The following is a 12,364-nucleotide window of genomic DNA, read 5'->3' on the forward strand; positions in this document are numbered from 1 at the left end:
TGATAAGAACAGGATGGGGAAAGAAAATTACAGGCCATAAATATAAATGCAACTTTCCTGAACAAAATGTTAGTCAAATCAGACATGGTACTGTATAAACCAAGGTGAGTTTATCCCAAAATTCAAGGTTACTCTAATATGAACAAACTGATAATGAATTTATAGCTTCTGGTAATGGGAAACTAGAAAAGGTAGACTAAGCCATTCACTGAAGACCACTGAAGAAGTTAGTCAAAATACAAATCCCCCCTCCAAAAAAAAAAACCAAAAAACAAAAAAACCCCCAAAAAACCCAAAGAACCCCCACAACCCAGAAACCCTTAAAAATCATCAAAGAGCTAACAAGGCAGTGATGGCTGGTAGGCTGCTAGAGAGAGAACAGGGCAGGAGCTGATTCCTTGGAGGCAGCCAGGAGGCTGAGCTGGGCTTATTAGTTTGGAGGCAGAGGATGAGAAACTGTTGTTCCCCTCCACCACTGCTCCCAGCTTTGGGCTTTACCTTGCAAGGACAGGTTGCAACTTTTCATTATACAGGTGGCTCAGAAAACCTCTATATTGGTAATAGACCGCTAGCAACCTCAGATGCCTAGCAGAAGCAACCAAAGTATTTCCAGACATTGCTGTCTCCTAGGGTACAAAATCACCTCTGGCTGAGAATTACTAACCTATACATACATCATTTTTATAAGTTTTTGGTTTATCCTTCCATTTTCTTCTTCATTAAAAAAATAACAGGGAATACATGTATATATTCGTAATCTTGTTTATTGTCCTACAAAATGTAGCATGCCATAATCTTCTGTACCTTACTGTTTTCACTTAATAGTAATAGTAGCACACATTAAAAAAATTAAGTAAAGCATTTTCTTGACATAATTCTTACTATACGTTTTAGTGTGTGTACGAGTAACGCGGAAGAGTGTTTTTTTTTTCTTAACATTAACTGTTTACACATAAATTTGTATCTTAAAATCCTAAAATAGTTTACCTTTTAGTCAACATTTACCTTGCACATTCATTTGGTTCCTCTGTGGCATTCTTCAGTAAAATATTTATGAGGTAATGCTAAAAACACAAAATTAAGTAAAATAAAAACTTTGTTTAGTAGTTGGTTTCCCACATGGTCTGACTGTGTTCCAGGCAGTCAGGAGCTACTGAAGGACCAGGGAGCTCTGGAGAGGCTCCCAACAGAGAGAACCTGGGGGGAAGGGAACACAGGGCTTGGGGGAGCAGCCTGGTGGTGGTCTCAGCCAGGGCCTCCCTGGGCAAGTAAGCCAGCCTAGAGAAGAGGGTTTCTGGGCATGCAGTAAAAACCTAGCAAAGCCATTGAGACTTCAGATAGGAAAAGCTGTTTTCTTTTACTTCAGTTACATTATATATTGTATGTTAAATTATATATTATAATTATGTACCATAATTAGATAGATAGATTGATTCTGAGATTAGAAAAGCATTTTTTGTTTGCCCCAAAGTCAGTTAAGGGGAGAACAAATGCTTACTTTTATTCTCTAAGGAGTTAATAACTTGACATCTCAAATTATTAGTAGTATTAAATCAGGCTAACAATGGGACTGAATATTTGGCTAACTTCAATTATTTCTTACAAACTCATTTGATGCACTAATGCGACACAATTAAACCTAAAATTATTACAAAGGATGATTCATTACATAATTACAATCCATAGGCATGATAAACAGATCTAATAAAAAACACCCGAGGAGCCTATCAGTTATAACTGCCATATGCTCTGAATCTAATACGTTTAATCCCCCTAAAAGAGCTTTCTGGAAAAAACAACAACAACAATAACTACTGAAAGATTTAAACAATAAAGCAGAACTTTCAGGGATAAGTAGATCAATGTATGATAATGGAAGAGAGGACCACATAGCTAGAATTATAAAATGCTAAACTTGAGATTCAATCAAATGCATGCGGTACCTTGACATCTTCAGTTCCTGTGATGACTTTCTTGACTTCTGGCACAGACTGCAGTAAAGGGATGTCCCGGTAGGTATTTGGAAAGCAGACAAGAGAACCGAGAATGGTGAGAGCTTCTGAATGAGGCGTCTGCACATAAAAAAGTGAAAACACCTATTTTTCTTCTTCTAAGCCAGAAACTTTACATAAGCAACATGCTTTACTTTTTCATGATTTTGAGAGGGAATCTTCACAATTATTTTATCCTAGATAAGAAGTATCAAACTATGCCAGGTTATTTCCCTCCAGGTGAATGAATATTTAAGCAAGAGAGGTTTGCGTAAATGAAAAAGCAAATTTCCAAGGAATGGAAATTATCACTATACTTGTATAAAAAGCATTGTGAAAACTGGTCTTCAGATGCATTCAGAGTCAGAAGAGCAAATGACTCAATCATGACTTTTACCTTTTATTTTTATTTTTTTTAGTCTTAATGTTCTTAACAAAGAAGGGTGAGTGATATCAACTCAGTATTATTTTTGCTCGAAGACAGTTAAAAAAATTCATAAGGAAGAGGGGTTGGGGCTGAATTTCAAAAGGCAGAGAAAGACAGCAGACACCATCTACCAAATTTCCTGTCTCATCAAGAACACTTTGCAAAATAACATGTAGTGTCTGATATCTAGTGGGATACAAAATCACTTATTTGTCCATTATTGGAATTAGGTATCTATTAAAGGAGACACTTCACTAGATTTCAATCTAGCCAACACTTACTAGCAGCTATGATTAGCCAAGAATGCGGCAGGCAACAGGATTACAAAGGTATGCCATTCGCCCACCTACCCACCTGTCCATCTACCCTTCTGTCTCTCTACTATTATCTAATAATTATAATAATAGCAGCTAACACAGTGCTAGGCACTGTTCTAAATGCTGTACAAGCATTTCCTCATGGAATACCCTCAACAATCTAATTAAGTAGATACTATTACCATTTCCACATTACAAGTGAGGAAACTGAGGCTCAGAGAAATTAAGTGGCTTGTCAAGTGACACACTCTGATTTGCACCGAGGCCATCTAACTCCAGGGTCCACAGTGGGCCTATTTTGTTAAGCACTTGGGGGTACGAAATGAAAGCGAGTCTCCCTCCCCCAGAGAGATGGTGGTGTGGCATGTGGGGTGTGGGAGAAGAGGCAAATAGCACTGACACAGCTATGAGAACCAGATAGCAGGGATATCATGGGAGCCCAGAACATTCATGTTTTATCTCACTTTGTTCTCATCAGCACACAGGTCCAAAGGACAATATAAAACACACAGAATACTCTCTGGAACCCAAAATGTGGCAATGATTTGTTCTGCTCAGGACAGTTAGGGACACGAAGACACACTGTTGCTAGAAGTCACACAGTGCTGCAGGGAGCCAACCAGGCCGGCAGAGTGAGGGAGCGAGGTGAGGGGCAAGAGGCCAGTGCAGGCAGTGGGAATGGAAAAGGCAGAAGACCCGGGGCACCTGTGGGCCTGTAAAAGGCCCAGGTGCACAGAGCCCAGAGGCCATGTGGGTGTGCTGCAGGGATTGGAGGAGCTCCAGGGGGCAGAGTCTGAGAAAAGCACTGGGGTTCCCAGGTAGCGACCCCCAAGCCACGTGGCACAATGCCCGTCTCATTGCACCCGAGGAGTGGTGCCATCAGAACGGAGCAGGAGTGTGGGGTGGACGCTCTCAGGGAGAGCAGAGCATCAGGTGCTCACTGAAGCCCAGGTCAGGTGAGAGTGACAGCAGCTCCGACTGTAGCCATGGCCATGGCATCAGGCATGAAGTCGCTATATCCTTAATGGTTTATTTCATTTTTTTTAAATACAAAGACTTGAAACCACTGGGGCAAAATGAAAATGTTAAGACTTGCCAAAGTTGGTCAGTGAATACAGTTTCTTGTTATGTGACCTCTACCATACAAAGCCCTGTGGTCACCACCCAGGCCTTTCCTCACCTGACCCCTGGCCAGTGTAGGACGCAGGCTCCCTTGGGCCTGGGAACACTTTCACCATTTGGCCCTAAGGCGATCTGACAGTCTCATGGAATGGAATGCCTCATTTCCTTAGGATCCAAACTCTGTGACGCTGAGTGTGGTCCTGTGCCCTCTTCTCTCTCAGATCTATACTCACTCCCAAAGGATATCCAACCCATGATTTCAATGCCTCCTACGTGTTGGATTCCCCAACATTTCTCTCTATACCAGACTGCCTCCCCTGAAGTCTCCCCTGAAGTCCAGGTTTGTATGTCGTGCCCCCCTCAGGGTCCAAGAGGCATCTCACACTGACGGGCTCCACCTGACCAGAGCCCTGTCTTTCTACCCCATCTCCATCAGTCTGTCCCCTCATCTGCTGCCTTTCTTTTCCTTTATTTTTATGTTAAGAAGATCTTTAAATAAAAAGGGAGAAAGAGTGTTACGCCTAACTACCCAACATCTAGATTCAAGATTTTACCACTCTTGCATCATCTGTATCTGTTTCATTTTTTTCATTTCAATATTTAAAATTCACTAAGAAGTTTCCACTTTCAATATTTTAAAGTGAATTCAAGACATTGTCATTCCACCTCTGTGGTCCCCAACATCCCCGTTCAGGGTTTTTTTTTTGCATACATCACTTTCTGATGTGTTATATAGTCATTTTGTGTTTGTAACCCCAATGAAGACAGGGTTAGATGGTTTTCACTACTTCTCTACCCCAGTAGGTGCTCAAAAAGTATCTCAAGATAAGGGGTGGCTGCTGATGAACACCGATGGCCTTTCAGGTCTCTGCTTCAGCATCACTTCTCCCATGAAGACTTTTCTAATGTAGGTCTTCTTCCCCTCCACCTCTCACAAAGCAGAATGAACTATTCCTCTGTTGCCTTCCCTCTGGGGTCTGGATGTGATTCTACTGTGGCTGCTAGAAACTTATGCACAGATATTAACACTGAGTTTACCCAGCTGATTCCTTGAGGGTAGGGGCCCTGTCATACTCATCCAGGCCAGGTCCCAGCATGTAGTGGATCCACAGTAAATGTTTCTCAAACAGCCTTGCTTTGTCAGTCCTCTCTAATCGCTGCCCTTTATCTATCAGACAATCTTGGTTTAGACTTCATTGATTCCTTTCCCTGAGTGGCCTTAATTACTGTGTCATGTGAGCCTGGCTTGAACTGTGGACTTTAATTTTTAAAGATGATTTTATTTATTTACGAGGGGGGAGGGGCATAGGCGGAGGGGCAGGGCCAAGCGGACTCCCGGCTGAGTGCGGAGCCCGATGTGGGGCTCAATCCCATGACCCTGAGATCATGACCTGAGCCAAAACCAAGACACTTAACCAACTGAGCTACCCAGGCGCCCCTGAGCTGTGGACTTTTAGATTGCATGCTAGACTATGTAATAATCAGATACAAAACATTAGAGCTTAAATAAAATAAGGAGTTGTTACACAGCTTTATTCAATGAATATGGTAAATCTAAATAATTTTTTGGCCTAAGCACTGAGCCTGGGGTGAGTCCCAATTTCCACACAGAAGAATGAGGCCTGTGTGCCTAAGCATATTCTCTAGGATAGAGAATCAGTACAGTACAAGGCAACACTAGGATGGAACCCAGGTCTGACCCCACAGAGCTCCAGGGTCTAGCATGAGAAGGGGATTATAAGTAACACGCTATCTTATGTGCACACTATATCTGTTCCATTGGTGATGGACATCTGGATTAGTTGTAGTTTTCAGCTACTACAAAGGACGTTTACTGAGCACAAGCTCCTGCCTATCTCTTGGGGACCCGTGCATGTACATGTCTTTCCCCAGTTGCCTCAGCGGGGCAGATCTGCATAGCAGAGGTACTTCAAACTTGTAATTGACTCTTGTTAACCAAAAATTCTGAGTGAGTAGGTGTGCCCCATCCAAACACCTCTCACCTGTTCCCCTACAACTTTAAACCTCAAGTTTAAACTGAGAGAAATTCAAAGTAATTCAGATATAACTCTCACTTCCGCATGACCACATGTTCTCTTTCTTGAAAAAAAAAAAAAACTGGGGAAGCTACTTTAACAGCTTATCTAGCCAAGAGATAAATTTTCACCGAGAATGACCACCATGCATGATATTATCTCTAGAAAGGGTGCCAGCATTTTTACAGGAAATTCTAATAGCAAGTAAGGAAATCGTCAATAAAGAAGTATGATTTTCCTTCCTGTGCCCTGTGAGTTTCCTCAATGTTGATCTAAATGCTTAAAAATAAATTTGAAGGTTCTTTTTTTTATTAGATTTTATTTATTTCTTTGATAGAGAGAGACACAGCGAGAGAGGGAACACAAGCAGGGGGAGTAGGAGAGGGAGAAGCAGGCCTCCCGCCGAGCAGGGAGCCCAATGTGGGGCTCGATCCCAGAACCCTGGGATCATGACCTGGGCCAAAGGCAGAGGCTGAACGACTGAGCCACCCAGGCACCCCAGATTTGAAGGTTCTTTGAGAATGATTATCCTAAAATCTTTTTCAGATATAAAGAATCATAAAAATTTGTCATATTCCTCACAAAAAAAGTTGAACAAACCCAACATTTTTCTTCCTTTTTTTCTTCTACCTTTCTTTTCTTCTTTCATCCTTCCCTTTTGCTCCTGTCTCTTTTCCCTTCTCTTTGCTTTTTACTTTATCCTTATAAGAAGTTAGCACATGAAAATACCAGTGTGAAATACCAGCTACATAAAGTATTAAAAAACAACTTAATTTAAAATCCAGGGTTGGAGTTTGATTTACCCTGCACAGGAGAAATAAGTAGAGTGAAAAAGTAACAATATACCAAATAAAATTTACATAGCTAGATGCTCATATTGATTTCAATACAAGTCCCTGGCAAACAATAAAGCTAATTTCATTCACACCATCTGCAGAGGAAAACAATGAGTCTGAACAGGTAACAGTTGTATAGAGCACAAAAGTGAGAGGCCCTTTAAATTGAAATGTAGAAGAGTGTTCTCTCAAAAGGCATTATTAACACATTGCCCCAATAGTGGAGGTAAATGTGGAGACTGCAAATAATTTCTTTTTGCAGCCCTGAATGTTCACACTTAATCTACTTGATTCTAGTTTTTTAGTACAAGAATTTTGTCAGTTTTATTGCACGTTAATAATATATATTCATTATCTGCTTAAAATTTAAGTGTTCTAACATTTCTAACTTTTTTAAAAAGTATTTTCTATTAGACTTATAATAAGCAAGATAACAATTTAAGAAATTACTGATAATGTACACTTAAAATTCTCTCTTTACTACAGACATCTCCTCTGTGCCACCATTTACTGGAAAATGCTAATAGACTCTAAGAGATAAGTCCTGCTTCTGACTGTGTAAATGTGCTGAAATATTAGTGAGGATATGATTTTTCACACTGTGGCCTTTTGATGAAACGCCTTCCCAATACCAGTGTGTCATCTTATCCTACAATTTCACACATCAGCTGCCAGGGCATCTACCCGAGAGCCCAGTTTCACATTGCACTAATGAGTCAACACCTGTTAAGAGTGGAGAAATCTGAACCTTGTTAGCAATTGTGAAGCCTCCTGGGAGTTTGGATGCTGAGCATTGTCATACTCACCGCCGGCGTGTCTGTACTGAGGACCCTGGCAGCAGCCGTGATGAAGTCCCCCACCAGCATTGAGAAGCCAGGCAAACCCAGGGAGAAGAAGCGGGGTGGACAGTGCCTTATAATGGTGTTTAAGATATCCTAAAAGGGAAGATAAGAAAACACAACTGTAATTTTCAACAACAAAATTCCAAAGTTGTCAGCTCATTGGTACATATGGCCACTGTGTGATAAACTGAGAGAACACAGGTCACAGAAATTTTTCAGTAAAAGGGGTACTGGAAGATGAGCTGGCCCAGGGCCTATTGTACCCATTTTACAGGTAAGAGAATGGATACTCAGTTGTAAGATGACAAAACCTAAGTCATGGCATTGGGACTAGCCACTCCTTCTGTCTTCCACCTTAAGGTGAGCTCTTCGGACAAGCTACAGGAGTGTCGAGGTAGATATACAAATAAAACCTGCAAACATCTATCACTTCCAGAATTCTTCCATTTTCAGAAGTTAAAGCACACTATTACATTAAAAAGTCTTCAAGTAGGCAAAGACCTGGAAATTTTCACTCTTTGGATAACTCTCTGTGTTAAACAATGGGAATGAATGGAGTGTGGTCAGAGTCTAAGCTCAGGGAGTTGGCGTGGCTCTGGGTACAAGTGTGATCGTGAGGTCAAAGTGCAAATACAGCAGTTGCCTTTTACATGGGGTGCAGCACGAAGACCACTGACTGCCCAGACACCTGGTGTTGCTGTGTCTGGAACAGCCTGTCCTTGGTGGGGGGCAGGCCAGCCCCTGGCCGCCAGCTCTGCTGTGAGGCAGCCACCATGTCCCAGCCTGGGGCAAAGCAGGGCTCCACTACTGGACAGCGTTCGTGCCACCCACGGCCAGGACACATCTCCGTAGCCATCTGTGCAAGTGTGTGTGTGCATGGGGGATTAGTCAGAGCACCACAAACTTCTTCTATGCAGTTCTAGGCCATGCACATTAGTCAAACATACTGAAGTACTAGACTTCATGTGTCTTGTAGTTATTCAACCTATAGTTAGTCCCAAAATACAAGAAGCAAAATACAAAAAAAAAGTCTGGTTTCTTTTCTCAGATTTCAGTGCGGCTATTTAAGAAGCCCTTTAAAATAATCCGGGATTTAATTTCATTAAGTTAGAGCAAAGTAGTAGCAACCTGCTAAACTCTAACATAAGTCCTTTGTGACAAAAATAACCTCATTTCACAACCTGTAATCTTGAAAGAGAATTTTTATGTGTTCACAATACATTTTTTTTCCCAAGACTTATTTTTTCCTTACACAGTGGATTCATTTAGTTTCTACAAATTGTGCTGTTTATATCCTTAAAATGACTGTACAATGCTTACTCTTTTAGAGTTCAGATATGGTCAATAGTTTGGCAAGTACTAATTTAAAGTTTTAGCATTTCAGCAGAATTTGTCCTATACCAAAAATAAATAGGTAAGTAGACAGACAGATAAAGGAAGGAAGGAAAGAAAAACCTGACCCACACTTCTCCCAAGTTAATGTTTAACCCCGCTTTAATCACATCCTTTGATACACTTTAGGGTCCATATCAGCCAAAGTAAACATTCTAAGGGGCTCAGCAGATGGATGCTGCAGTTTAGAAAGTGTGTAGTAAACTCAAGCTCCAAGAGTGGAACAAAAGATCCACCTTTTTCATAATTAAGCCTCTGATTAATGCCCTGGGCTCCTCACCACACACCTGTAATTACTCACAGAGGTACGCATTGTGCTGGGCCTTGTCTCAGAATATCAGGCATCAAGCTACCCAGCAGCAGATGGGAGCACATTTCTGTTGACATATCCCGCAGTGAAAGGATTCGTGCAAACCTGGCCAGCAAGGTAGCAGAATGCCATGCATCTGAAGATTAATAATGCAAACAACCATGTTGTTAACTTTGTTATGTGTGTGCTAATTCCATCTGTTGAGATGAGGAACTAAGCTTTGAACCCTGTCGATTTTTTAAAAAAATCTTTGGCGTATTACTTAAATAAGCCATTTTCACCACCGGAATTTAGAGTTTTAACTTTCAAAAAATGTTTTTCTGGGACAAGTTTGTGGGAATTATGAACTGAATCTTTTAATAAGCTAGGGCCAGAATCTGTACATGAAATCCATTTTGCCTCACAAGATTCACATGTGTAAAGGTAATGCCCTGTAAATGGGGCATTCACAAAAAATTACAAAGTTGCCATTGATGCTAAAGACAGCAGAAATGCATGGAACCGAGATAAACTCACCCAGCTCCCCACCCCCTGGATGCGGGCCAGTCGCTTCAACGGAACCGGTTTCTATGGGCAAGAAGATTGAGAAGAGAGGGCAAAATAACAGATGGCTAGCCTACCCTACCCTGCCACCCACGTAAGACAGAGCCCCGAGGAAAAGCGGGGCTGGGCTAGCTGTCTCCAGTTAAAGGCAGCACTGGGGTAGGGGTAATGTGGAAGTCAAAGGGGGAACTATATGGTCAGTCAGCCAAATTATGGCCATATGCCTGCTTATTTTGCTTATCCACGTTGGAATGGAACAACCCAAATGTTCTCTCTTTGTGATAACATGTGAAAATTAGGAATAACTGTGTGGTGTTCAAAAGAGAGCCACTGCATATTCCCAACAGAGGGATATCCACCAAGGGTTCCACTCATTGCTAGTAGAATCTTCCTTTCCCCTTCCCCTCCAGATGTAAGATCACAACTACTGCTGGAATCTCCAGAAAATAAAAATCTGGAGACTCTGAAACTTGCTACACAGTCTCCAGGGCTTCACCTATAGACGGAACAGGACGGTGCTTCCCAAATGTTAATTATTCATGTAGGACCTCATGCCTTTTGCCATATCCATGTCCAAAGTGAGCATTATTTGTCTGTTTTTGAAAGCAAGTCATTTTTTTAACTTAAATAAGATTATTCTGGAAAACTAGTATCCTATGTCACAAATAGAAAATAACCCTTCTGTCAAAACACTAACAGTAAACCAAGGCTACTGCATTTTTGTTAAATAGCACTGCCTGACAGAGGCGCCCCTTGTTTTTATTTGTTTGTTTATTTGTCAGAGAGAGAAGGAGCACAAGCAGGCAGAGCTGCAGGCAGAGGGAGAAGCAGGCTCCCTGCCAAGCAGGGAGCCCGATGTGGGACTCGATCCCAGCACCTTGGGATCATGACCTGAGCCGAAGGCAGACGCCCAATCGACTGAGCCACCAAGGCGTCCCAAGGCTCTCCTTGTTATGAAGGGTGGCTTGATCCTGAGGGTGGTGTGAGAGTTCTGTGCCCACTCCAGCTGGCCTACCTGAGAGAGTCTCAGGGACCGGTGGAGGTGAGGAGGGGCCATTGTTCTTACTGGGTGACTAGATGCTGTTTAGTGAAACCTCCATGGTGACCACCAACGGGAAATGCCCCTGCACTCAAACCTTGGTGTGATGAAAAGAGCTCTGGGGCTGGGGCCTCGAGGCTTAGATTCAAGGCCTAGTGTATGTGACTGTGGGCAGATCTTACCATGCCTAGGGCTTCATGTTTCTCTTCCATTAAAGATGGATACACAGTCATATCTAATGGTATAGTATGTGAACACATGCCTTTCTAAACTGAAAAGGGCCATACAAAAATAAACAGAGTAACAAATAAATTTTTTTTTCAAAAAGGGAAGGACTCTGAAAGACTTTACTTTCTAGAATTTACTTTGTAGATTTACTTTGTGGAATTCAGTGGACTATTATTTTGCTGATATTCAAAAAGAGCAAAAGATTTCAAAGGTGGCACAAATAAGCCTCTCAGATTACATTATCCCAGATATTAAAAAACTCTAGAAATTAATGCTCTCAGATAACATTCTTAGCAAAGCATTCTAGCAATTAGCTATAATGTATATAATTTCCAAGGCAAATAATAAAATAAAAACAGGAAAATGGTATGTTTAGACTTTCTAGCTTTCATTCTTCTCAGTTCTAGAATGTACCTGAAACAAGTGAATCTGGTAGCAAAAATAGTTTCTTTTTCCATAATCTAAAGAGACTAAAATATAATAAGCCCAATGAAAAATGGACAGGAATCAGTTTATTCTTGAAAATTGACCAGTATGAGGCGCAGACAAAACTCTTTTACACAGTTTTGTTCAAAGGAAATAAAATTCATTCTGCAAAATGCTGCCATATAGTAAACAGACAACCAAAGTAGTATTTTTCTGTTTTTGGTTAAAAGTCCGCATGCATGCTACACACTGAGTGTGAAAGTGGATTGTACGATGATAATTGTGAATTTGCAGCTTATCAAAAGATTCTGGCTTATGAGAAAGTAACTGGTGAGAACATCTGTCTCTTATCACTGATCTCACAAAAATCAGGTAATTCAAATAGAGGCGTGTTGTTTCCTCTCCTCCAAAGCACGGTTCTATAAACACAAACCGCATTCAGCCTGGTAAATGAATCGCTTTAATTGAATGCTATGTACACAGTAACTGGAAAAACCATAAGTGATAAGAAAAACATATGGTGATGGCAACAGAAATTGGTTTATTCATTTTGCATAGTGTTGTTTCTTTAGTTCTCTTATAATTGACCTTTAGAACGATAAATGTGTAAAATAATTTTGTTTATTATGGCTCCAAACCTTCCAACAATTACACAAAATGAAAATTTAAAAGGAAGGATTCATTCTGGAAGCATTTCCATTGTTTACATAATTGCACAGCTATAATTTAGTGCTCGTGTTGTTATGGAAAATAAAAAAAGGGCCATTACAGGCCATTTCAATTCAAAATATTGCACAGTGGTGTCAGAAATGGGGGAAAATGTTCACCTTAAAGCAGTTTAAAATGGATTAACCC

At 41.0% G+C, this 12,364-nt stretch overlaps 1 protein-coding gene across 5 annotated transcripts in view; it reads right to left on the bottom strand.

Moving 5' to 3' along the window:
• Positions 1-12,364, bottom strand: part of RALGAPA2 (Ral GTPase activating protein catalytic subunit alpha 2) — a 341,780-nt gene that overhangs the window by 134,749 nt on the left and 194,667 nt on the right. For all 5 annotated transcript variants that reach the window (XM_025876863.2, XM_025876860.2, XM_025876859.2 and 2 more), the window contains 3 exons: positions 7,536-7,664; positions 1,944-2,072; positions 1,006-1,064 (listed from right to left, as the gene is read on the bottom strand). In XM_025876863.2, coding sequence (XP_025732648.1) covers positions 1,006-1,064; positions 1,944-2,072; positions 7,536-7,664 — 317 coding nt within the window. The remainder of the gene's footprint in view (positions 1-1,005; positions 1,065-1,943; positions 2,073-7,535; positions 7,665-12,364) is intronic.

Source organism: Callorhinus ursinus, unplaced genomic scaffold (assembly GCF_003265705.2).
Source record: "Callorhinus ursinus isolate GAN/ISIS: 27379988/994484 unplaced genomic scaffold, GSC_fseal_2.0 scaffold29, whole genome shotgun sequence".
NCBI classification, from domain to species: Eukaryota; Metazoa; Chordata; class Mammalia; order Carnivora; family Otariidae; genus Callorhinus; species Callorhinus ursinus.